At 44.8% G+C, this 27179-nt stretch overlaps 1 protein-coding gene and 1 long non-coding RNA gene across 4 annotated transcripts in view; both read left to right on the top strand.

Annotated features, from left to right (window-relative positions):
* The window catches only part of KDM1A (lysine demethylase 1A), a 173846-nt gene that overhangs the window by 52631 nt on the left and 94036 nt on the right, over positions 1 to 27179 (top strand). For 2 of the 3 annotated variants that reach the window (XM_038377500.2, XM_038377496.2), the window contains 3 exons: positions 9459 to 9540; positions 16877 to 16971; positions 25044 to 25186. In XM_038377500.2, the coding sequence (XP_038233428.1) occupies positions 9459 to 9540; positions 16877 to 16971; positions 25044 to 25186 (320 nt within the window). Of the gene's footprint in view, positions 1 to 9458; positions 9541 to 16876; positions 16972 to 22923; positions 22936 to 25043; positions 25187 to 27179 lie in introns of all 3 variants that reach the window. The other variant, XM_038377495.2, reaches the window with a different exon arrangement.
* Positions 18230 to 19995, top strand: LOC122458306. Its single transcript, XR_006278287.1, has 2 exons — positions 18230 to 18634; positions 19311 to 19995. It is a non-coding gene; the product is annotated as an uncharacterized LOC122458306 (long non-coding RNA).

Here is a 27179-nt window from a genome sequence, read left to right as displayed (position 1 = left end):
TAAAAGCAGCATTGCATTCCTTTAAAGGATTTAAGGGATACCATGAGATCACTGGGGATATTATTCTCCTATAGGAAGCCCTATAGACAGTCCCAGCAGCCGCATCTATATCTCAGAGAAGACATTGGGAGTACACATCACAGAAATGATCATAATGTTCAAGAAGACACCTGTTGCCTGCCTTCTCTGTCAACCAACCAACCCTGACATCCAGATAGCAGATTTGATGGGAGCCACAGCGGAACCAATCAGGAGCCAGTTTTCATAGAATATCAGGGTTGGAAGGAACCTCAGAAGGTCATCTGGTCCAACCCCCTGCTCAAAGCAGGACCAATCCCCAACTAAATCATCCCAGGGCTTTGTCAAGCCTGACCTTAAAAACCTCTAAAGAAGGAGATTCCACCCCCTCCCTAGGTAACCCATTCCAGTGCTTCACCACCCTCCTAGTGAAAAAGTTTTTTCTTATATCCAACCTAAACCTCCCCCATTGCAACCTGAGACCATTACTCCTCATTCTGTCATCTGCGACCACTGAACAATTTAGATCCATCCTCTTTGGAACCTCCTTTCAGATAGTTGAAAGCAGCTATCAAATCCCGCCTCAATCTTCTCTTCTGCAGACTAAACAATCCCAGTTTTCTCAGCCTCTCCTCATAAGTTATGTGTTCCAATCCCCTAATCATTTTTGTTGCCCTCTGCTGGACGCTTTCCAATTTTTCCACATCCTTCTTGTAGTGTGGGGCCCAAAACTGGACACAGTACTCCAGATGAGGCCTCACCAATGTCGAATAGAGGGGAACGATTACGTCCCTTGATCTGCTGGCAATGCCCCTACTTATATATCCCAAAATGCCATTGGCCTTCTTGGCAACAAGGGCACACTGTTGACTCATATCCATATTCTCGTCCACTGTAACCGCTAGGTCCTTTTCTGCAGAATTGCTGCCTAGCCATTCGGTCCCTAGTCTGTAGTGGTGCTTGGGATTCTTCCATCCTAAGTGCAGGATTCTGCACTTGTCCTTGTTGAATCTCATCAGATTTCTTTTGGCCCAATCCTCTAATTTGTCTAGGTCCCTCTGTATCCTATCCCTTTCGGGAGCTTCTTTGTCCTATTTTGTTGGACTTGATCTGCTATAAGCACTGGCCATTGCTGTTCAGTTCATTTGTATAGTCTGCTCCCATCCACTCTCCTCCTGTTCCCTCTTCAGGGATCCTTCTCATGAGTCTTAAAAGAGTGGCTTTGTTGCTTCATCTAGAAGCCTTAGAAGATATCCTCAGGGACACAGGGGAAAAGGCTTCTACTTCCAATATTTAACACATCCAAGAGAGGTGTTTTCGTCCTATCTGAGACCTGAGGAGAATGAACAAATATATATGCCATCTTAGGTTCAGGTTGGTGACACTTGCCTCCATCATTCCATCTCTCCAGGCTCAAGACTCTTGGCTTGCAAAACGTGTACTTCCGTATAGCTATTCATTCAATTACAGGAAGTACTTAAGATTCATGGTCGGAGGAAACCATTACCAATACAAGATTGGACTCCTCAGGGCATTGGTTGGCTTCACAAAATGCTTGGCAGTCATAGGGTTGACTGGATGATCAGAGGTGGATTGCAACAGGAGACAGCAATGAGCTTGAATTGTGCTCTATTCTTACTGTCCCACGTAGGCCCCCTATTTGAACTACAAAAACGTCAGTCATCATTTTGGATGATAAAATTCATAGGAGTTCTGATCAGCCCCAGACCAGAAAAGTCCTGCTTGCCTGAGGACAGGTTCCAGTTGTCACAGATGCTGATAATCCAACTAATATAAAAACAGGCTATGATACTACGGATTTGCCTTGCAATGTTAGGCCATGTGTCCACATGTGTGTACACAATGTTGTTTGCCAGACTTCACCAGCAGCTCCTTCAGCTCTGGATTTAGGTGAATCTATTCCCTAGTGAGGCATTGCATAGACAGGAAGGTCTCAGTGCCTCGGTATGTCAGTGCAGAACTGGCTTGGTGGTTGGATCCCACAGATGCAGAAAAAGGGGTACCCTTTTCAGTTCTCTCCCCATCACACAATGAGTACAGATGCATTAGAGACAGATTTTAAAATCATGGAACTTAGTCTCTGTAGAACATGGAGGTGTACATGTGAATGTCCTGGAGCTCTAAGCTATTAGACTGGCTTGGATGGCATTCCTACTTGTACTCCAAATTAGTAGTGCAAATCTCCACAGACAACATTACAGTTGTCTGTATGTAAACAAGGGGGCATTCAACCCTCTGTGTGGAGACCATCAAATTCTGTACTTGGTTCTATCAAAAGGTTATCTCTATGACGCTTTGTCTCCCAGGAGTCAGCAACAACCTAGTGGACTTCCTGAGCAGGCATTCAGTGACCAATCACAAATGGCCCTTGCACAGATCTGTTGTGGGACTGATGCATGTATGAGGTCATTGGGAATCTCAATAATGGACTTGCTTGCTATCAAGGACAACACCAAATGCCAGTACATTTGCTTCAGAGGAGGCCTGAGTCAAGGACTGTTACTGGATGCCTTTCTACTGCAATGGAACTGGAGGCCTGCTATACACCTTTCCATCAATTACCCTGGAGATCAGGGAATCGCCAGTATTGAACAGGACAAAGCCGCACTAATTCTCATAGCTCCATACTAGCCAAGACAGTTTTGGCTGATGAGCCCACTACAGGCGTCCACAGAGCCTCTTGAGTCAGCTCCTGGACCTGATGATATGTTCGTTGTCAGATATCCCATTCAGACAGTCACTGTACCTGACAGCATGGCTGTTGACTGGTTAAATATCGTAAATAGAGACTGCACCATTCAGGTCCAGGAAATCCTGATTCAGAGCAGGAAAACATCTATCAGAAGGATGTATTCATCTGAATTGAAGAGGTTCTCAATATGGGTGACCCAACAGAGTCTGGTCCCAGTTCAGGCCTTGATATTGAAGAACCTTGACTACCTGTTGCACTTAAAACAGCTGGCCTTTGGTTGAGCTCCGTTAAAGTCCCCCTTGCAGCAGTCTCTACTTGTCATTCTCATGTACCGTTGTGCTGTCTTCTTTCACCCCATGGTATTGAGTTTCTAAAAGGGCTGTTACATGCTTACCCGCTAGTCAGAGACCCTTCTTCAGCCAGCGATTTCAATTTAGTCTTCCTGAGGCTCATGGAGCTTCTCTTTGAACATTTCTCAGAATGTTCCTTTAACCACCTTTCCCTAAAGTTGTTCTTCCTGGTGGCTATCACTTCAAACAGGAGGGTGTGTGGGCTTCAGGGTTTTGTGGTAGAACTCCCCTCCCTCCCAATATAACATTTCAAAGAGTGCTCAGGCCTCTCACACATTCATTCTGAAAATGATTTCAAATTTTCCTTGGAACCAGTCAGTCAATCTGCCTGGATGTTTTCCCCAAGTTGCATTCTGCACTGGGAGAAAGGAAATTTACACACACTAGCTGTATCCAGCACTTGGTTTCATCAGTTATTGGCTCCATCTGTTCTTAGCCATAGCTGGATGTTCTAAAGGTGAGGTATTCTCATCGCAAAAAATGACAGTGTATCTCATCATTACCAGCTGACTGGTGTACCCCCACTCCACTAGAGGGCAAACGACATCCTTCCCTTGCTTCAGGAATGTGCTAGTATCAGTGCTCTGTAAGGCAGCACTGGAATAACCCACCAATCTGTCTAAGTAAGATACCAAGTTTTTGGGAAAACAGTACTATGATCACGGTTGACCTTTATGTAGCTGAAACTCCTCATTCCTACCATCCTGAGGGGGTACTGATTGCCAGTCACCTACAATGGGATCTACTGTGACACATTTAAAAGAACTGTTGGTTAGCCTACAGTAACTCTGGTTCTTTGAGATGTTGTCAGTGTGCATCCAGCCTCCTCCATTCCAGATACAGAAGTTCTGAACTACAACTGAAATTCTAATTATGAGGGAATTTACGAAGGGTTGCAGCTATCTTATGCCCTAACACAAGAGCACGAGGAGGTTCACGGCTTGCATGGTCCTGACTAACACAGCTATTCAAAATCATCTGATTTCTAGTGTATGAGGCACATGTGCACTTGCAGTGGGGTTTTGTGTTGTCTTCAACATCTCAAAGGACCACAGTTGCTGTAGGGTAAGTAATCTTTCTTTACTTACGGTGCCTATGTTTGGGCATTGTCCAGTCTAGTCTTAAATATCCCAACCAGTGTGGTTTCCATCTCTTAAATTGGAACAGTATTTCACAGCTTCATATAGCTTGCTGTCAGGAGTTTCTCCTTGATAATAAGCCTACATTTTTCTGTTTGTAAAATGGGGCTGCTCCTGTATACCCACCTTTTGATACATGACTGAATACTATATACATGTAAAATTTCATTAACAAATAAATAGGACCCAGAAGTCCTAAATCTTATTCCTCAGCTCTGATTATACAACAGTCCCTTCTCAGAAGGAATATATCTACTACTGTGAGCTAATGTAGGTACTCCTTTAGCTTTAGTGGTTAAAGTTTGTGCTGTGCATCTGAAGGTTCAGGTTCAAACTGTGCTAATGACTTATGCAGGGGGATTGCTAGTCTTACATGATGGAATTTTAGTTCTTTCAGTTCAGTTTAAAAACCTAAAGCCTAGGAAATTCCATATAAAATATCTTCATTAAAAGAGAAAGGGTTAAGGTTGCACAATGGAGCGTCAAGAAGTTAGGAAATACCAGACTCAAGATTGTCCATGTAACCATAATTCACCAGCACATGTTATGTTTATGCAGTCTTTAATTACATGACTGCATACTCTTCCCCCGCCCCTCCTCCCCCCGGACCCTTGCCTTGTTCATTGAACAGTATGAGTAATGCTCAGGGAACAAGGCTGCTGTGAAGTGTTTTTCTCTTCCTTCAATGTGTGACCATGATGGTATACTTCTATCTTCCCATCAATGTAGTAGGAAAACCTCATGCACATTAATATAAGTTTTTTGGGGTAGAGGCCATCTTTGTGTTGTGGGCTTGACTAATCCTTGGTGGGAGCCTCTAGGCACCACCTCAGTACAAAAATAAAATATGTACTGTATCCTCCCAGCAGCCCTGGGAAGTAAGAAAGCAGCGGTATGGAAACTGAAGTGCAGAGTAAGGCCAACACTTGCAAAAGCGGCCATCTTGGATGCTTCAGTCATTGGGTCCCTTGAAACTTGGGGCTGGATTTTTTTCCCCCCAAACTTGCTGAGCGGCTGTATTTTCCATTGACTTCAGCTGTAGTTGAGTAAGACTTAGCAGGGAAAATCCAGCCCTTTGGGATGTCTCAAGTTGGGGAGGGAACACTGTTAGTGACCACTTCAGAAAACTTTGTAACGTTCCCAGTATCACAGGAATCCTATTGCAGAGCCAGGGATGGAACCCAGTTTTCTAGAGTCCAGTACAGTCCCTAACTACAAGATCATCCCTTTTATTTGTGCAATCCTGTGCAATTGTGTAATTGATTATGCATGTTTCAGCAAAGGAGAGAGGAGATGGTCTTATTGATTATACATCCTGGGCTTGCTTAGCATCCGTTCTGAGCACAGAATTGAAGCAAAGACATTGAGAGAAAACAGGTTTCAGAGTAGCAGCCGTGTTAGTCTGTATTCGCAAAAAGAAAAGGAATACTTGTGGCACCTTAGAGACTAACAAATTTATTAGAGCATAAGCTTTCGTGAGCTACAGCTCACTTCATCGGATGCATTTGGTGGAAAAAACAGAGGAGAGATTTATATACACACACAGAGAACATGAAACAATGGGTTTATCATACACACTGTAAGGAGAGTGATCACTTAAGATAAGCCATCACCAGCAGCAGCGGGGGGAAAGGAGGAAAACCTTTCATGGTGACAAGCAAGGTAGGCTAATTCCAGCAGTTAACAAGAATATCAGAGGAACAGTGGGGGGTGGGTGGGAGGGAGAAATACCATGGGGAAATAGTTTTACTTTGTGTAATGACTCATCCATTCCCAGTCTCTATTCAAGCCTAAGTTAATTGTATCCAGTTTGCAAATTAATTCCAATTCAGCAGTCTCTCGTTGGAGTCTGTTTCTGAAGCTTTTTTGTTGAAGTATAGCCACTCTTTGGTCTGTGATCGAGTGACCAGAGAGACTGAAGTGTTCTCCAACTGGTTTTTGAATGTTATAATTCTTGACGTCTGATTTGTGTCCATTCATTCTTTTACGTAGAGGCTGTCCAGTTTGGCCAATGTACATGGCAGAGGGGCATTGCTGGCACATGATGGCATATATCACATTGGTAGATGCGCAGGTGAACGAGCCTCTGATAGTGTGGCTGATGTGATTAGGCCCTATGATGGTATCCTACACCAACATTCCACACAAAGATGGACTACAAGCCGTCAGGAACAGTATCCCCGATACTGTCACAGCTAACCTGGTGGCTAAACTTTGTGACTTTGTCCTCACCCATAACTATTTCACATTTGGTGACAATGTATACCTTCAAATCAGCGGCACTGCGATGGGTACCCGCATGGCCCCACAGTATGTCAACATTTTTATGGCTGACTTACAGCAATGCTTCTTCAGCTCTCGTCCCCTAATGCCCCTACTCTACTTGCGCTACATTGATGACATCTTCATCATCTGGACCCATGGAAAAGAAGCTCTTGAGGAATTCCACCATGATTTCAACAATTTCCATCCCACCATCAACCTCAGCCCGGACCAGTCCCCACAAGAGATCCACTTCCTGGACACTACGGTGCTAATAAGCGATGGTCACATAAACACCACCCTATATCGGAAACCTACTGACCGCTATTCCTACCTACATGCCTCTAGCTTTCATCCAGATCATACCACTCGATCCATTGTCTACAGCCAAGCGCTACGATATAACCGCATTTGCTCCAACCCCTCAGACAGAGACAAACACCTACAAGATCTCTCTCATGCATTCCTACAACTACAATACCCACCTGCTGAAGTGAAGAAACAGATTGACAGAGCCAGAAGAGTACCCAGAAGTCACCTACTACAGGACAGGCCCAACAAAGAAAACAACAGAACGCCACTAGCCATCACCTTCAGCCCCCAACTAAAACCTCTCCAACGCATCATCAAGGATCTACAACCTATCCTGAAAGATGACCCATCACTCTCACAGATCTTGGGAGACAGACCAGTCCTTGCTTACAGTCAGCCCCCCAATCTGAAGCAAATACTCACCAGCAACCACACACCACACAACAGAACCACTAACCCAGGAACCTATCCTTGCAACAAAGCCCGTTGCCAACTCTGTCCACATATCTATTCAGGGGATACCATCATAGGGCCTAATCACATCAGCCACACTATCAGAGGCTCGTTCACCTGCGCATCTACCAATGTGATATATGCCATCATGTGCCAGCAATGCCCCTCTGCCATGTACATTGGCCAAACTGGACAGTCTCTACGTAAAAGAATGAATGGACACAAATCAGACGTCAAGAATTATAACATTCAAAAACCAGTTGGAGAACACTTCAATCTCTCTGGTCACTCGATCACAGACCTAAGAGTGGCTATACTTCAACAAAAAAGCTTCAGAAACAGACTCCAATGAGAGACTGCTGAATTGGAATTAATTTGCAAACTGGATACAATTAATTTAGGCTTGAATAGAGACTGGGAATGGATGAGTCATTACACAAAGTAAAACTATTTCCCCAGGGTATTTCTCCCTCCCACCCCACCCCCCACTGTTCCTCTGATATTCTTGTTAACTGCTGGAATTAGCCTACCTTGCTTGTCACCATGAAAGGTTTTCCTCCTTTCCCCCCCCTGCTGCTGGTGATGGCTTATCTTAAGTGATCACTCTCCTTACAGTGTGTATGATAAACCCATTGTTTCATGTTCTCTGCGTGTGTATATAAATCCCTCCTCTGTTTTTTCCACCAAATGCATCCGATGAAGTGAGCTGTAGCTCACGAAAGCTTATGCTCTAATAAATTTGTTAGTCTCTAAGGTGCCACAAGTACTCCTTTTCTTTTTGAGAGAAAACAGTATGTGATCATGTAGCTCAAGTCTGTAACATTGCCATTTGCTCAGTAGAGCTGAATTAAGATTGCCTGGCACTGAATTAAACATTTTAATGATTTTATTGGACCAACTTCTGTTGGTGAAAGTCAAGCTTTTGAGCTACACAGATCTCTTCTTCAGGTCTGGGAAGGGTACTCCGAGCATCACAGCTAAATGCAACACGAGCCGATGAAGTGAGCTGTAGCTCACGAAAGCTTATGCTCTAATAAATTTGTTAGTCTCTAAGATGCCACAGGTACTCGTTTTCTTTTTATGGAACAGATTGTTTAGCGTAAGTAGTTAGCACATATTCTAAGGGACCATTCAAAGTCATAGGCAGTAATGGGCCACTCTACCTTAAATGGTCTCTTAAAATATATGCTAAGTACTTTATGCTAAACAATCTGTTCCATGTTGCATTTAACTGTGGTGTTATGAGTATCTTTCCCAGACCTGAAGAAGAGCTGTGTGGCTCGAAAGTTTTTCTCTGTCATCCAAAGAAATTGGTCCAATAAAAGATACTACCTCACCCACCTTTTCTCTCTATTATCCTGGGAAGAGATGGATACAACTACACTACATACTAATTTAATTCTGACATTTCCTGTCTTGATTTCTTGACTTTTTGCAACCTTTGCTTTTTCTCTTAACAGTTTATTTTTGTATGGAATATAGCTGTAGTATGATTTCACCTTTCATATTTCTAAAATATTTACCAATTGATGAAATTTAGAGGACAGGAAAGATGCTGTGGTGAATAATGGATTGATTTATGAGGAAAGACTAAAATAGTTAAACACATGTAGAGCTGGCTAAGCAATGACTAAAGCTGGCAAGCTAAACGATCTAAAGGTATTAAAGTGCGTTAACACCAAGGTAAAGAAGAATTGTTTAGAGTTCAACAGTGGGGTAAAATTAGGAATTATAGGGTAAAATTAAGGGACGAAAATTTTGACTGGATATCATCCAGAACTTTTGGACAGGGTGTCGTTTACAATTGTAGAATAGTTTGTTTCTTCCCTCCACCTCTTCCTAGGTGAGGGGCTGGAAGTGCCATTACTTGGTATATTACATAGTTTGTTTAAACTTACTAACAAACATACTATCATGAACATTGGTACTAAATGACCTGGCCTCCCACCTATAACTTCTTTGCCATCGAGGAATCTACTAACTACCACGTTTAAATACTAATTCCTGTTCTTCAAAAGCTCATGTGAGTGGCTTATTTGAAACCTAGATGTTCATGTGGTATGGGATTCACTTTATGGCTGTGGCTCAGATAACCCTATTTAGATGTCTGTAGGAGACTTTCATGAGAGTGATTTTTATTGCTCAGGTATCATTTTTCTAAATTTGATTGAATGAAAATAGCTAATAAATATACTTTTTTAATTTTTAAAGGATCGTGTAGGAGGAAGAGTTGCTACATTTCGCAAAGGAAACTATGTTGCTGATCTAGGAGCCATGGTGGTGACAGGGCTAGGTGAGTCATTCAAAATAGTAAACTTTTTTAAAGGTTATTGAAAGAGAAAGGTTATAACATTCTAGTTTGGGCCTCTTCCGTGTTCAGGGTGCCCTGATGTGTGATGAAGGAATCGTTCATAATAGGGATCAGTTCAATGGAAGTGTGGTTGTGTTATGGAAGACGTTTTCTCAGTTGTCATTCCTTTCAGGTTTGTTGAAACCACTTAGTTTTTTGTGGTTTCTGCCAAACTCTCACCATAGTGGTTTGATTTCTGCAACAGTTCATTTGCACTGGGATTTTTGTTACTTTTCTCTTGGCATGCTAGCTTATTTTGTCTATATTTAAACTATTCTTACAACCATTTAGCTAAGCATCAAAGAATCATAGGGACCTCGAGAGGTCATCTAGTCCAGTTCCCTGCACTCATGGCAGGATTAAGTATTATCTCCACGGGTTCTCGCAACAAATTTTTTGGTGGCGTCAGAGTGCAGCCACCAACTCTTGCTGGTGGCCACACTTGCACTTTAGGAAAAATAAATAATTTTAGGAAAAAATTAGTAAAATATGCACATATGTACATCCAAATCATTGTAATTCATTTATGTAAGGTTTTGGGTGGCTTTTTTTTTTTCTTCCAGACTCAGTAATAAAAATCATGCACAGTTATCTCTATTCTATACTAGATCTAAAAGAGTAGAAACACAAATAAGATGCTTTGCGCGTTCTTATCTTTTTTTATTATTGTTTCTTTTGCTTTTTTGGTAAAAGTGGTTGTCTGTATAACAATTCTGAAGTAAATTTAAAAATGCTTTGACATAATAGAAGTCCAAATAAAAATGAAAAACATATCTGGGTGGCTTGGAGCTGGGGAGGGGAGGGGACGTACGGCTGTGGCCATCCTGGGTCTTCTCTGGATGCGGGGTGGCGGTTGGGTGGGGGTCATGTGGCTCTAGGTGCAGGGGGTCTCAGGGCTCCGGCTGCGTGAGCAGAAGGGGTGGAGTCGGGGGCTAGCTTTCCCAAAGGGGGGCTGTGCCTGCTGCTCACGTCCTTACCCCTGCCCGCTGCTTGCCTCCTGTGTTCGTCCTCACTCCCCTGCCACAGACATCCTGCTGCCCACCACAAGAACTCCCGCTCACTGGTGGCTCACCACTCACCTCCTCACTCCCCCGCTTGCAGCCAGACACCCTGTCTGCCTAGTCAGCCTGCCGCTTGCCTCCTAACTCCTCCACCAGGCCTCCCCCACTCGCCTCACCTCCTTCCCCCCGCCTCCTCATTCCACCCCTGCTTGTCTCCCACCTCCTTACCCCGCTCGCCTTGTCACTCCCCTGCTCGCAGCCAGACCCCTCTGCCCCCCTCGTCACCCTGTTGCTGCCTTGCCACTCACCTCCTTACTCCTCCGCCAGCGCCCCCCTGCCAATCGCCTCTTGCCTCCTCACCCCCCCGCCTGCTGCTTGCCTCCTCTCACACACCCCTGCCTGCCTCCTCACTGCCCTGCTCGCAGCCAGCCCCCCGCCCGCCTCCTCACCTTGCTGCTGGCTTGCCATTCGCCTGCTGCTCACCTCACCGCTTGACTCCTCAGCCCGCTGCTCACTTTCTCACCCCCTTACCTTGCTCTTTAAGCATTGTGTGTCCCATCTATGCCTCCAGTGAGGCAGCACGTGCAGGAGCAACAGGAATGAAGGGGAGGGGCTGATGCTCTCCCCCCTCCACTGCCCAGGAAACTGCTGTGGCCACAGGGAAACCCCTTCGTGGCCGCATTTGAGAAATTGTGATCTAGACCCGAGGTGGGCAAACTGCAGCCCACAGGACCGTCCTGCCTGGGCCATGAGCTCCCAGCCAGGGAGGCTAGCCCCTGGGTGCTCCCCTGTGTGGGTAGCGCGGTTTGCGCCGGCTCACCTCCCAGGCTTTCCAATAAGCCTGTCCTGTCACTCTGAGCGGCATGGTAAGGAGTGGGGCAGGGGTGTGGATAAGGGTCAGGAAGTCCCGGGGGGCAGTCAGGGGACAGGGAGCAGTTGGATGGGCGGGGGGCAATCAGGAGAAAGGGAGCAGGGGGGGTTGGATGGGGGTGGAGTCCTGGGGGGGGGGGGTTGGAGGGTCCCGTGTGGAGGGGGACAGAGAGCAGGATAGGGGGTGGGATCCTGGGAGGGCAGTTAGCGTCGAGGGTTCCGGGTGGGGACGGTCAGGGGACAAGAAGTGGGGAGTGTTGGATGGGTTGGGGGGGCCTGTCGGGGTGGGGGTGTGGATAGGGGTCAGGGCAGGGGAGGTTGAATGGGTCAGGGCTTCTGAGGGGGGCAATCGGGAGGATAGGGGGCAGGGGCCAAGCTGTTTGCGGAGGCACAGCCTTCCCTACCTAGCCCTCCAAACCGTTTCACAACCCTGATGTGGCCCTTGGGCCAAAAAGTTTGCCCACCCTGATCTAGACCATCCCTGACAAGTGTTTGTGTAACTTGCTCTTAAAACTTCCAATGATGGAGATTCCACAACCTTCCTAGGAAATTTATTTCGGTGCTTAACCACCCTGACAGTTACGAAGTTTTTCCTAATGTCCAACCTAAACCACCCTTATTGCAATTTAAGCCCATTGCTTCTTGTCCTATCCTCAGAGGTTAAGGAGAACAATTCTTCTCCCTCATCCTTGTAACAACCTTTTATGTACTTGAAAACTGTTATGTCCCCTCTGTCTTCTCTTTTCCAGACTAAACAAACCCAATTTTTTCAATCTTCCCTTATAGCTCATGTTTTCTAGACCATTAATAATTTTTGTTGCTCTTCTCTGGACTTTCTCCAATTTGTCCACTTCTTTCCTGAAATTTGGCTCCCAGAATTGGACACAGTACTCCCAGCTGAGGCCTAATCAGCGCAGAGTAGAGCGGAAGAATTGCTGCTCGTGTCTTCCTTAAACACTCCGCCTTGTACAGTCCAGAATGATGATCTCTTTTTTTTTTTTTTCCAATAGCGTTACACTGTTGACTCATTTAGCTTGTGGTCCACTATGACCCCCAGATCCCTTTCTGCAGTACTTCCCATTTTGTATGTGTGCAGTTGATTGCTTCTTCCTAAGTGGAGTACTTTGCATTTGTCCTTGTTGAATTGCATCCTGTTTACTTAAGACCATTTCTCCAGTTTGTCCAGATCATTTTGAATTTTAATCCTATTCTCTAAAGCATTTGCAACCCCTCCCAGCTTGGTATTATCCACAAACTTTATAAGTATACTCTCTGTGCCATTATCTAAATCACTGATGAACATATTGAACAGAACCGGACCCAGAACTGATCCCTGTTGGACCCCACTTTTTTATGCCCTTCCAGCATGACTGTGAACCACTGATAACTACTTTCTGGGAACGGTTTTCCTATTAGTTTTGTACCCACCTTATAGTAGCTCCATCTAGGTTGTATTTCTCTAGTTTGTGTATGAGAAGATCATGCAAGACCAGTATCAAAAGCTTTACTAAAGTCAAGATATACCGTATCTACTGCCGCCCCCCCCCCATCCATAAGACTTCTTACCCTGTCAAAGAAAGCTATCAGGTTGGTTTGACACATTTGTTTTTGACAAATCCATGCTGACTGTTACTTATCATCTTATTATCTTATTATCTTTTAGATGTTTGCAAATTGATTGCTTAATTATTTGCTCCATTATCTTCCAGGTACAGAATTTAAGATGACTGGTCTGTAATTCCCCATGTTGTCCTTATTTCCCTTTTTATAGATTGGCACTATATTTGCCCTTTTTCAGTTTTCTGGAATCTCTCCCGTCTTCCATGACTTTTCAAAGATTAAGCTTTAGCATCTCCATGCTTTGGAACAGGCACTTGAAATTTGGTTGGACGCATGGTGTGTCCTTTATGTCGGATGTGCCTTTTGCTTTCCTGTGGAAAAACAGTCCATGTTTGGCCAAACTATGACCTGCTGAAAAAGCTCAGTGTGCACATGCTCAGAGAGTTGTTAGTTTGCCTGGTAATTCCCTTAAGAGTCTGTCTATCTGTACCGCGCATGCTCCATCCCAAGCTGCAAGGGCTGAGCAGGACTTCCCTGCAATTGCTTCTTCCAGCTGCCAGGGGCTACTGTGGAATTAGGCACTGGAACTGAGAATGGGAAGACTCTTCTGGGTTCTCAAGGTTTTCTTTTGGTTCCCAGACAGAATGGAGAAAGAGGAAGAAGAAGCAACCACATTGGAATTCATAAGGGGTGAGAAATGGAGTACTGGGCTTGGAGCCAGGGAGCCATAGATTGGGGAGAAGCAGAGCTAGAGAGTGGGAGGAAGCAGACTTCGGGGGGTGATGGATAGGAGCAGAGTGAGGTGGGTACATATATAGGAGCACAGGGGGATGAGGATGGCAAGAGCTGGGGGATATGGAGGAAGTTAAATAAGAGCAAAGGTGGGGGTTGGATAGGAACAGAGGGGCAAAAAGACAAGGCTGGAGCACAGTGTAAAAAAATTTATAGCCAGTAGAACACACTTGCAACCTGAATCTGGATTTGAATCCAGAAGTCCTTTATCTAAATTCCTGTGCTGTCCGCAAAGAGCAGAGAATTCCATTGGCAAAGTGCATCTTGTCCCCACTAGTGACTGGTCCACAGAGGATAACGGGCTACTACTGTTAGTTACTCAGTTCAAGTGGTAGATCTCTGAACCTACTGATGACCAAAACTGATGCTATATGGTTTCACATGGTGGAATTTCTGGGTTTTAGCTTTATTTTCTTTTCTTTTAAAATGGGGGTATTTAATGTAATTTTTTTAAAGATGGGAAGGTCAAATACTTCAAAGATAGGAAACGCAAGATTTAAGGTGGCCTGTGCAGTCTTAATTCAGACCTCTTGTCCATATATATTATGATACAGTAACTCCTCGCTTAACATGGTAGTTATGTTCCTGAAAAATGCTACTTTAAGCAAAACGCTGTTAAGTGAATCCAGTTTCCCCATAAGAATTAATGTAAATGGGGGGGTGGGTTAGGTTCCAGGGAAATTTTTTTTACCAGACAAAAGACTAATACACACATACATGCAGTATAAGTTTTAAACAAGCAATTTAATACTGTACACAGCAATGATGATTATGAAGCTTGGTTGAGGTGGTGGAGTCCAAGGGTGGAAGAGGGAGGGATATTTTCCAGGAAATGCCTTGCTGCTAAATGATGAACTAGCACTTGGCTGAGCCCTCAAGGGTTAACACGTAGTTGTTAATGTAGCCTCACAGCAGGAATGGAGGGAGGGGAGACAGCATGGCAGAGAGAGACCCTGTGTGAGAGGGATGCGCATTGCCCCTTTAAGTACGCTGACCCCACTCTAAGTACACTGCCCTTTTACGCAGAGATGGGGGGCAGGAGCAGGGGGAGGGGGACACCCGGACATTAGCACCCCTCCCCCCACCACAGCAAGCAGGAGGCTCCCAGGAGCAGCTCCAAGGCAGAGGGCAGGAGCAGCACAGGGCAGTGGGGGGAGGGACAGCTGAACTGCTGGGCGGCTGCTGCACAGGGCACTTAGGGGAGCGGGGAGTTGATGAGGGGGGGTTCCTGGTCCACCCTGGCTCCAAGCCCCCACCAGCAGCTGCAATGGGCTGCTCTTCCTGCAAGCACTGGACAAAGCAGGCAGCTGCCAAACAATGTTATAAGGGAGCACTGCGTAACTTTAAACGAGCATGTTCCCTAATTGATCAACAAGGTAACAATGAAACAACATTAACCAGTACGACTTTAAGTGAGGAGTTACTGTAGTTTTCAATTACATGGTCACATACTAGTTTTTTTCAACAGGTCCCCTCATTATTCAGTTCACAGGATGTAATGTACTCTGGGACTGAATCAGTGTTGTGTAGCAAATGAGGTTGGGTGTGTCCTGCCTCATTTGTTGCAGGAATTGGAAGAGGTTTGGTTTTGTGATTAAAGTTTATTGTTGCCCTGGAGAAGTGTATGGTGTTCCCTGCCTCTGCCACAGAATTCCTATGTGGTGCTGAGAAAGTCACTTAACCCAGACTTTCACAATAGGTTACTAATTGTGGTGGTGGTCTAGGTGTCCAGTGTCGGATATCTGCAGTCAATATTGTAGTAATGCTGAGCACTCGTAACTGCAACTGAATGTGATGGGAGCTAGGTGTTTGAAGTTGGACACGGCTAACAATTTTGGCCTTGCTTTCTGCCTCAGATCCCCAGCTGAATAATTGGGATAACATTACTGCCTAATCTCACAGGACTGTTGTGAAGATAAATTCATAAATATTTGTGAAGCTCTCAGGTATTATGGTGAGAGCACCAGAGAAACTGCCAATGAAGAAATTACTAATTCTGTATACAGTGTGGAGTTTGAATGGTATGCATTAAATAAGGCCATGCATTAAACAAGAAGGATAAAGAAATATTGAATAGCTAGCTACCCATTCACTGAATGAAGCATGGGTCCTATGGAACAAATAGTATGTGATAGTTTTATAATACACAATCAAAATGCATATGTATGAATCCGAATTAAACTTGCATGGGCAACTTGAATTCTGGCATTTCTTAACTTTTGAGTGGCTCACTTTGCAACCTTATTGTTCTTTTATAGAACGGTGCTAGAATGGTGATAATCTGACATAAAGAGCCAGTCTCCTCAAGGCTTCTCCTTGTACCCCTGCAGGAAAGGGGCGGGACTTCTATTCCCACTCTTTTCTGGTGGAGAAGAGTTCGGAGCCTTCAGACATCTTAGACTTCCCTCTCCTCCCCTGGAGGGTCTGCAAGTCTTGCTTCTGTATGGAGACTTGAACAGTTCTCCATTCTTTTTCCTGTGGGCCTTTCCCAGCTTAGTGGACCTCAGTGATGCATAGCTGCACATCCTTATTTGCCCATTGCACCAGCATTTTTTTCACTTGGCCCTTGTGAACTGTATTCCTTGGGTCCCATCTCTACAGTGCCAATCTTCTCAGAGCCCATTCCTTGAGAGCCCATTTCAGAGCGTTTATCCCTCAATGTGACCTTCCCTTTCTACTTTACAGTTTTGTTCTGCTCTACATTTGAACCTCTGGGAGATGCATCCCTGTGGCTATTAACTCTCAAGGCTGCCCTGCTAGTTGCCACTATCTTAGAGCTTAGCTTCTTTGTTATCAATCCCCCTTATCTATAGTTCTTTCCTTGAATGGTGGTGGTGCTGGGTTGTTTTTATTATAACAATTGCTATGAGGAGCCTTGACAATATTTGAAAGTTCTGCCAGTCTGCTGAAAGATGCTGAGCACAACATAGAGATATACTAATGGGCTTTACTATTGGAATAATGGCTACTTTTGAACTGTATTTATTGTTTTATTTTCAGGCATCTTTTTAGTCTTTTCTTGAATGTCAGATTTACTTATACAAAATCTCTTCCAGGAGGGAATCCAATGGCTGTGGTCAGCAAACAAGTAAATATGGAACTGGCTAAGATCAAACAAAAATGCCCGCTTTATGAAGCCAATGGACAAGCTGTAAGTTGCAATTTTTGAAAAATAGTCTTTGCACTAAGAAATGGTTTGAAGAAAATAATGTATTATAGAGGTTTGACTTTATAAAGGTTAAAGTACAGAACTATAAACTCTGAGGTTTTAGCCTCCATTCTTTTTTTGTTGATGCTTGTTTTGGCAGTTGACTAGTTCACTATAACTTCTCAATGCATCCTTCCTTGGAGTTGCACTGCTGGCTAAATGTTCACAACTGGGAATGTGCAGAGGCCACTCAAGAAAAGAAGGCTACTTCCCAGTAACTGGAATTTGTCAAGATGATCCTCTGCATGTTCACATCCCCACCTATCTTCCTCACTTAATTGGAGTCTTAATTCTTTGATTAGTTTAAGGGAATGAAAGGGTGGTTGGGATCACTTCCGCTTTTATACCATCAGAGCCCTTCAAGAGGGGAGAGGTTGGTATCCCCCACAGAGTTTTGGGAAGTTTCCAGTGCACTGCCTTGGTCCCTTGAATGGGAGCAGGCTCATTGTGAATAACTCCCAGTTACTGGTAACTAACCTTCATTTTTACATTTCATATGTGAAAATTGTGGCAAAGATTGTTCATAGCCCATAGAATTATTTAATGAATGCAATGTTGTAGCTCTGTTGATCCTAGAATATGAGAGAGACAAGGCAGGTAAGATAATAATTTTTTTTTTTTTTTTGGACCAACTTTTATTGGTGAGAGAGGTGTTAACTGGCCACTTCACCTTGAACAATCCCTTGAAATATGTGTAACTGCTTATGCTAAACAATCTGTGACACTGAGGTTTTGTCTATACTGGCAGGTTTCTGTGCTGTAATTCCCAAAGTGTGCACACTGCCAAGCCATGTAGTGTGCAGAAACTGCGCAGTTGCAGCGCTGTAAAAAACCCACCCCAACAAGAGGCGTCAAGCTTTCTGCGTCAGGGCTACTGCGCTGCGGTGCCAGTGTAGACACCCTGGTTGATTACAGCGCTGCAATTGGCCTCTGGGAGGTGTCCCACAATGCCTGTTTTTGCCTCTTTGGCTATGGGTTTGAATTCTGCTGCCCTGCCCTCAGGTGACCAACCGTCACCCCCACCCATACATTCCTGTTTGCTCGGTGATGCATGCAGTGGTCTCAGTGCATCTTTCCAGGTGGCCAGGCCTGCTCCATGCACCAGGCAATCCCCTGCTTGGAGCAATGCCGAGCTGCTGGACCTCATCAGCATTTGGGGAGAGGAAGCTGTCCAGTCCCAGCTGCGCTCCAGCCATAGGAATTATGATATCTACAGACAGATTTCACGATGCATGACAGAAAGGGGCCATGGCTGGGACACGTTGCAGTGCAGGGTCAAAGGGAAGGCATTGTGGAATGCCTACCACAAGGCACGGGAGGCAAACCGCCACTCCAGCACTGTGCCCACGAGCTGCCCGTTCTACAAAGAGCTGGTACTCAGTGGCGACCCCACCTCCACTGTGAAGGCCACTGTGCATACTTCGGTGGACGGAGTCAGGAGGAGGAATCTTGAACGAGGATGTGAAGAGGGAGGGGAACACAGAGGTAGAGGACGATTTAGAGGTCAGAGATGCAGGCAGCCGGGAGCTCTTTTCTACCCTGGAGGAGGCTAGCCAGTCACAGCTATCGGATCTTGGCAAAGCACAAACAGGAGAGGAGGCCCCTGGTAAGTGGATTTGATTTTTGGGAATCGCTGAAGCAAATTGTTGGGGGCAGGAGGGTTGCTGAAAGCAGGCTTGTGTCTGCATGATGCCCGTACCACCACATGCGTAGTCTGTGCGGCGGAACAGGCTGTTGATTGACTTCCTCACTTCACAAGAATCTTCCTCCGAGATCTCCCGGAGACTCTCATGAAGATATTGGGCAATCTGCTTCCACAGGTTCTTTGGCAGAGCTTCTTTGTTTCTTGCCCCATTAACGCCTGCGCCACTCTGCCATCACTGGTGGGGGACCATTGCTGCACACAGGGGAGCTGCGTAAGGGCCAAGGTGGAAGCCGCAGTCTTGGAGAAGACCCTCCCTTGGTTCCCTGCTCACCCTCAGCAGCAAGATATCTTCCATAACGAACACAGTCTGTGGAAAATAAGGGGACAGGAATGATTATCAGGCCCCCTCCTACAGTGCTGGCTCTGCTCAAGAGCACAGTAGGGTCCGGGAACACTGATTTACTGTGCCCCTGCGACTGCTCGCCATTTTGGGGGTCTTGTGGCTCATGTGTGCTTGCCTGGGGTCAGCCACTTAGTGACAGGTTTGCGAATAGTGGCTGTGTTTTAAATCACTGAATCAGCGTTTTATGTGTTGCAAACAATACTGCTTCTGTAAAATGTTGTGTTTTGGCTTCAGAGTTGACCGAGGGAGCCCAGCCTCCCTCTTTATCATCGCTGGCTGAATTAGAAAGAGGCGCAGAATTAGAAAGAGGCCACAGAGAACTAAGGAGGACTTTCTGCGTGAGGTTATGATGCACTTCACCGCTGAAAAGCGGGAATTGAAGGAATGGCAGTACTGTGAGAAGAGCGACTGAAAGGAGAACGCGGCACGCCAGAATGAAGCCATGGAGTGACTCTTAAATGTTATGGAGCGCCAAACGGACACACTCCAGGCGATACTAGCACTGCAAACCGAGCAGCTCTGCGCCCACCCTCCACTGCAGCCTCTGTCGCAAAACTCTTCCTATGCACCCCCCAGACACCACCAAAACACTCTTATCAACCTCCTGTCTCCAGTCTGTACCTATGGCATTCCACTCCTCTCCTGTCACGGTCTGGCACTGCAGATTCCCAGTACCCACTGCATTCAACACCCATCCCTCTGCAGTTTCGCCCTGTTGAAATACAGTACCTGCTGCACATACTCCAAAGGAGAAGGTTGGATATGATCCCTGGACATACATAAATCTTTAAATGTCCCTGGACCCCACCTTCTCCCGAGACCTTCTCTTCCCCTATCCCCCTCAGTGCTGATGTGTTTTTTTTGTTTGTCTCTCTCTTCTAATTGTTGTTTTTAATAAAAGAATTGTGTTGGTTTAAAAGCAATCTTTATTCTGTTAATTGAAAGCAAACAGAGCCCTGCAAAGCAACAGACAATTAACTTAAACCTTCATATTGCATCATCTGCACCAACCACAGTCACCTCCTAGCATTAAACCACTGCACTTCAGAGCATAGCAACAAATATTAGTGGCTTTCAGCTTCAAATTGCTGCCTCAAGGGGGGAGGGATAGCTCAGTGGTTTGAGCATTGGCCTGCTAAACCCAGGGTTGTGAGTTCAGTCCTTGAGGGGCCATTTAGGGATCTGGGGCAAAAAAAAATTTTTTTTTTGGATGATTTAGTTGGGGATTGGCCCTGCTTTGAGCAAGGGATTGGACTAGATGACCTCCTGAGGTCCCTTCCAACCCTGATATTCTATGATCCCTGATCCTTATGGCCCTGCGCTGTACCCCTCTAATAGCCCTGGTCTCTGGCTGTTCAAATTCAGCCTCCAGGCGCTGAACCTCAGCAGTCCAGCCCTGTGTGAAGCTTTCGCCCTTCCCTTCGCAAATATGGAGTGTACAGCACATGGCTATAAGCATAGGAATATTGTCATCGGCCAGGTCCAGCTTTCCATTAAGGCAGCGCCAGCATGCCTTTAAACAGCCAAAAGCACACTCAACAGTCATTCTGCACTTGCTCAGCCTATTGAACCGCTCCTTGCTGCTGGCAAGGTGCCCCTGTATGGCTTCATAAGCCATGGCATTAAGGGGTAGGCGGGGTCTCCCAGGATCACAATGGGCATTTTGACTTCCCTTATGGTGATCTTCTGGTCAGGGAAGAAAATCCCTGCTTGCAGCTTCCTGAAAAGGCCAGTGTTCCAAAAGATGCACACGTCATGCACCTTTCCAGACACAGCCTGCATTAATGTCCGTGAAACGCCCATGGTGATCCACAAGAGCCTGGAGAACCATAGAGAAATACCTCTTGCAATTAATGTTCTCGGTGGCTAGGTGGTTTGGTGGCAGAATTGGAATATGCGTACCATCTATTGCCTCTCTGCAGGTAGCCCATTTGTGCAAAGCCATTTACAATGTCACACATGTTGCCCAGAGTCACGGTCTTTCAGAGCAGGATGCAATTAATGACCTTGCAGACTTCCATCAGCACGAGTCCAATGGTCGACTTTCGTACTCCGAACTGGTTAGCAACCGATTTATAGCAGTCTGGAGTAGCCAGCTTCCTCAGTGCAATCGCCACGTGCTTCTCCAGTGGCAGGGCAACTCTCATTCTTGTGTCCTTGGACCGCTGGGCTAGGGTGAACTCGGCACACAGTGCCATGAGCGTGGCTTTCCTCATCCGAAAGTTCTGCAGCCACTTCTTGTCGTCCCAGATGTGCATGACTATGTGATCCCACAACTCAGTGCTTGTTTCCCGAGCCCAAAAACGGCATTCCACTGTGGTCAGCACTTCCATGAATACCACAAGCAATCTCGTCTCGTAGCTAGTACGCGTTGTGAGATAAACGTTGCACTCCTCTTGCCTTTGTAGTTTAAGGAATAACTCCACTGCCACTCGTGACATGTTAGTCACAGTGAGCAGAATACTAGTCAACAGTTAGGGATCCATTTCTGCAGACCGAAGAGGCAGGGGGTGCAGTACACAAACCATTTAAAGATGGCGCCAAATGCAAAAGGAAGCACAGGGATTGCTGGGATGCAAAGCAATGCAGGACAGGGCATTGGGACAGTACCCAGGATGCCCTGCAACCCCCTCCTCCTTCTCACAACTCTTAGCGGCAGAAGAAGAAGAGATGCTCTGTTGGATAGCTGCCCAAAGTGCACTGCTCTGAATACTGCTGCAAGTGCCGCAAGCGTGAACATGCTATTGCGCAGGGAACTGACAGTGTGAACAGACAATAGCGGTTTCCCTTCAGCGCTCTCTTAGTGGCGCTGTAACTGCCAGCACTGTAACTCTGCCAGTGTAGATATACCCTGAGTACATCTCCCAGACCTGAAGAAGAGCTCTGTGTAAGCTTGAAAGCTTGTCTCTCTCTCCAGCAAGTTGGTCCAATAAAAGATATTACCTCACCTACCTCATCTCTCTCAATTATTGAATTATAGTGTGGTTTTTTATGCTTCCATGTACTCCATAATTTCCCTTTCTAACCTGCATGACAAGTTAAGGTTAGTTATGATTTTATGGGTATACCTCTCTGCCTTCAAAGAACTATTGCCACTATATAAGGGAAGCTGCTGATCCCTATGCTGTAATTGCTCTGTGGCTGAGCAGAGTACTTCAATCTCCAGGTCTGTCAGTCTGGCACTAACATGTTACTTAAAACTAGTCATGCTCAAACTAGCTTTCCAAATCCTATTCAGTCCTTACTTTGTCTGAGTTTATTTTCTCTGCAGCTTGTCAGAATATATGTGTATAGTATAAATAGAATTCTCATTTTTTCCTACCACCATCATCTGCTCAATTCATTCAAAGCCAGACTCACAGCATGTATTTGATAGTACCTTTGCTTCCACAGTGCTGCATTGTTCCACAGATGTTGCATACACTGAAATTGACTACACTGAGAAGACACGATAGGTATAGAAATGCAGCAAAAGGACAGGACTGTTTAAATTTGCTTGCTCAGGCATGGTGTGATTCTTCAACATCATGTGAGCTTTCTGTTTTCCATTTGTATTTGTCTGTGCTGTTTCTTTAGTCTTGTTTTACCCTAAATGCACATAGGACCTGCTGGAAGCTGTTTCATTCTTATGTTCACTCTTGGTTTTCTCTTTTCTGAGACTTACCACAATCTGTGTTTTTGTTTTGTTTTTTTGGTTGTTGCCACTGCTAAAAATGTAAGTGATGATTAGCTGCTTCTGCAATGCTTTAAACCTTGTTTTGATTTTACCCTATTGTACAAAATTTATCTTGAAACACCTGTCAGGTTATTTATTATTTATTTCTCTTTCTGCTGCAATGGTTAAAAGGACACTGTCAAGGTATCACTTATAATTTTTTAAAATCCCTTTTTTACTGTTTATAATAATTCCTAAGTTTAAAATTTGAAATAATTTGTTGCTGAACACTTTTTTCCTTCAGTGGTACATTCACGTTGACTTCTTGTTGTTGGGTTGCTCATGAATGTTGGGCAGATAACTTTGAATCATTTTAGGGGAGCAAAAAAATTTACACTGACTATACAAACTGAAAGGAAATACGTAGGTCTCATGTTGGACCTACAGCCTTGACAGTGTCCCTTTAAATATGCCTCCCGACTAGTACTGGAGCCAAAGGGCAGTCACCACTTCACTATGAACTTCCTCAGTTTGTGTCTCCATCTTCCCTGTCATCATCAGCAACTGAGATTAAAGCCTGTCTCAATCCAGGTGGAAGGGTATGAAATCTGCTACTCTCTATTCTGTACAAGACATTTTGATTAACCCTCACCTTTAGTATATACACAGGAGACAAGTTGCAATTCACCACCCAGAGCTCCTTGGGAGTTGTCCTAGCCTTCCTGAGGAAGCGGCTTTTGAGAGGTTATTAGGAGAGGCACTCTGCAGTGCAATCGTCATATCTAGCATTTACAGGGCCAGGGATAAGAAGTAGGAGGATGCCCCTAACCATGTGGAATTGTCTCCTGGAGAAAGTAGCCCTGCGTCTGTCCCTGGCCTCCAGAGAGGACTCTCCTGTAAGCCTGACACATGCTATTTCTGACACTTTATCTCTGCCAATCTGCCTTCCTTTATGGTGCTTGCTGTTTTCTCTCCTCTTTTTCTTTGACCCATTTGTCCCTGCCCCCTCATGTGTTCTCACACCCTTTTTTTCTTTATGCTCAGACTCCTAAGTTTTTTTTGCCCTAATTCACTCACTCCCTCTTACCAGGGTCAGGACAGCTGAAGCACCTTAGAGCTTCTCCCATGTTCTCGGAGCTCAGGAAAAGGCTCCACAATGCATATCCTTGCTGGCCCCTCCGCACATCTCCAGCAACAGTAACCACTGGTCAGACCTGCAGCTGCTACACTTAACAGCTGGACTGTGCTGCTGTGCACTTGTCATAGGGGTTGCCATCCAGTGGGGTGAGGGAGGCCTCAAACACTGGCCTAGTAGAACTGTTGTGGCTGTGTTGAATGTTCAGCGGTGTCACAGTAGCAACACCAAAAGTGTTTAAAGAAATGCTCCCCTACTACACAGTAAGATTGAAAAACTTATCTAACTACCAGCAATACCCCTACTTCATCCAGGGATAGATGAGGTTGCCAGGGGGCACTGCTTGCGCCATTTGTAGCCAAGCTTTCACCTATGTAGTACCTTCCTTCTGCCTGATCAGTGTACCTCATGCCTTCTCTGAAGGCTTGATGTGCACTAAACCTCATCGGAAGGTGACAAACAGCTCAGTAGAGCCAGGGTGCACCTTTCTGACATCCGAAAGAATGTACACATGGCCCACAGGTGAGCCATTGGACCTCAGGTGTTTGACTTCATACTTTAGTTGAGGAAGCCTTTTTCTACTGACTTGTTTTTTGCAGTCATGGGGGAGCCCAGTAAACAATGCTAGTTGCCTGTTTACCAATTCAGAGGTGAGAAAGAGAGAGGAACTTGGCAGGTTATCCCTTAATGCCTTGCATACTTCTCTTGTCTGATCATTTTGAAGAATTTAAGACTTCAAAACTTACAGGTGCCTGCTCTCAGCTTCTTTTTATTCACTATAGCTTTTTTTAAAGTGTATGACACAGGGCAGTAATGATTCCATCAACACCAGTGTAACATTACACGTCCGTGCTCTACCTTGCTCGTTTGCTTATTACTTCATTGCTATATACACCGCTCACATTTTGAGGGGAAAGGATTGGAGGCAACTTGTGTTACTGAATTAAGAACATATCTTGTAGTGGAATTAGCACCACAATGGAATAGTAAGTCTAAGCTTCATGGTTCTGAAGTCTTTCTGGACTTCTTAATTTTACCAGCCTCCACTCCACACCTATTAGGTTCCTCCTTAATTAAGTGTTCATATCTGGAGGTTTGGTGGGTGTTTTCTTTGTTTGTTTGTTTGTTTTTTTCTTTTTTTTAATTTACAGAGACAAATCTGTTCTTTGACTTTCAGGTTCCTAAAGAGAAAGATGAAATGGTGGAGCAGGAATTCAACCGTTTGCTGGAGGCCACTTCCTATCTCAGTCATCAGCTGGACTTCAATGTCCTCAATAACAAGCCAGTCTCTCTAGGACAGGCTCTGGAGGTTGTCATACAGTAAGTGACCTCATGCTTTGCTGATAGAAATGAATAGTCTCATAGACTTTAAGGCCAGAAGGGACCATCATGATCATCTAGTCTGATCTCTCCTGCACATCACAAGCAATAGAACCTCGCCCACCCACTGCTGTAATAGATCCCTAACCTCTGGCTGAGTTACTGAAATCCTCAAATAATGATTTAAAGACTTCAAATTACAGAGAATCTACCATTTACACTAGTTTAAACCTACAAGTGATCTGTGCCCCATGCTGCAGAGAAAGATAAAAACTCACAGGGTCTCTGCCAATCTAACAGGTGGGGGGAAATTCCTTCCCAATCCCAAATATGGACCCTGAGCATTTGGCAAGACACAGCAGCCAGACACCTGGGAAAGAAATCTCTGTAGTAACTCAGAGCCTGCCCCGTCTAGTGTTGCATCACTGGCCATTGAAGATATTTGCAACTGTTAGTTGTAGATTGGCTACATGACATTGTAGGCAGTTTCATCATCCCATCCATAAACTTATCTTTGAAAAATCATGAAAGATGGGGGAAATTCCAGAGGACTGATAGACAGATATAGTGCCAGTCTATAAAAAGGGGAATAAAGACAACCCAGGGAATTATAGACCAGTCAGCTTAACTTCAGTACCCAGAAAGAGAAAAATAATCAAGCAGTCAGTTTACAAACACCTAGAAGATAATATGGTAATAAGTAACAGTCGAGAACAAACCATGTCAAACCAATCTAATGGCTTCCTTTGACAGGTTAACAAGCCTTGTAGATAGGGGGAAAGTGGTAGAGATGATGTATCTTTACTTTAGTAAGGCTTTTAATACTGTCTCACGTGGCCTTCTCATAAACAAACTAGGGAATATAGCTTAGATGGAACTATCAAAAGGTGGGTGCATAACTTCTTTGGAAACAGTTTTCCAACCAGTTATCAATGTTTCACAGTGAAGCTAGAAGGGCATATTGAGTGGGGTCCTGCAGGGATCAGTTCTGGTTCCAGTTCTGTTCAGTATCTTCATCAATAATTTAGATAATGGCAGAGAGAATACAATTATAAAGTTTGCAGATACCAAGCTGGGGGGGGGGTTGCAAGTGCTTTGCAAGATGGAATTAAAATTCAAAATGATCTGGACAAACTGGAGAAATGGTCTGAAGTAAATCTGATGAAATTCAATAAGGACAAATGCAAAGTACTCCACTTAGGAAGGAACAATCAGTTGCACACATACAAATGGAAATGACTGCCTGGGAAGGAGTACTGTGGAAAGGGATCTGGGAGTCATAGAGGATCACAAGCTAAATAGCAGTATAGAATGTAACACTGTTGCGCCAAAAAGAAATAAAAAGCAAACATCATTCTGGGATGTATTAGCTGGATTGTTGTAAGGATCACATGAGAAGTAATTCTTCTGACCTACTCTGTGCTGATTAGGCCTCAGTTGAAGTATTGTGTCCAGTTCTGGGCACCAAATTTCAGGAAAATGTGGACAAAGAGGAGAAAGTCCAGAGAAGAGCAACAAAAATGATTAAAGGTCGAGAAAACATGATCTATGAGGGACGATTGAAAAAAATTTGGTTTGTGTAGTCTAGAGAAGAGAAGACTGAGAGGCGACATGATCACATTTTTCAAATACATAAAAGGTTTTTACAAGGAGGAGGAGGGAGAAAAATTGTTCTCCTTAACCTCTTAGAATAGGACAAGAATCAATGGGCTTAAATTGCAGCAAGTGCACATTAGGTTGGACATTAGGAAAAACTTGCTAATTGTCAGGGCAAAGTACTCAAATATATTGCCCAGGGAGGTTGTGAAATCTCCATCACTGGAGATTTTTAAGAGCAGATTAGACAAACACTTGTCAGGCGTGGTCTAAAATAATACTTAGTCCTGCCATAAGTGCAAGGGACTGGACTAGATGACCATTTGAGGTGCCTTCCAGTCCTGTGATGCTATGATTGCCCATATTAAAAACTGAAGCAAAGTATTAATTTAGGTGT

Source organism: Dermochelys coriacea, chromosome 19 (genome assembly GCF_009764565.3).
Source record: "Dermochelys coriacea isolate rDerCor1 chromosome 19, rDerCor1.pri.v4, whole genome shotgun sequence".
In the NCBI taxonomy this organism is placed as follows: Eukaryota; Metazoa; Chordata; order Testudines; family Dermochelyidae; genus Dermochelys; species Dermochelys coriacea.
Note: the sequence above shows the minus strand (reverse complement) of the source record. Positions and strands in the feature narration are given on the sequence as shown.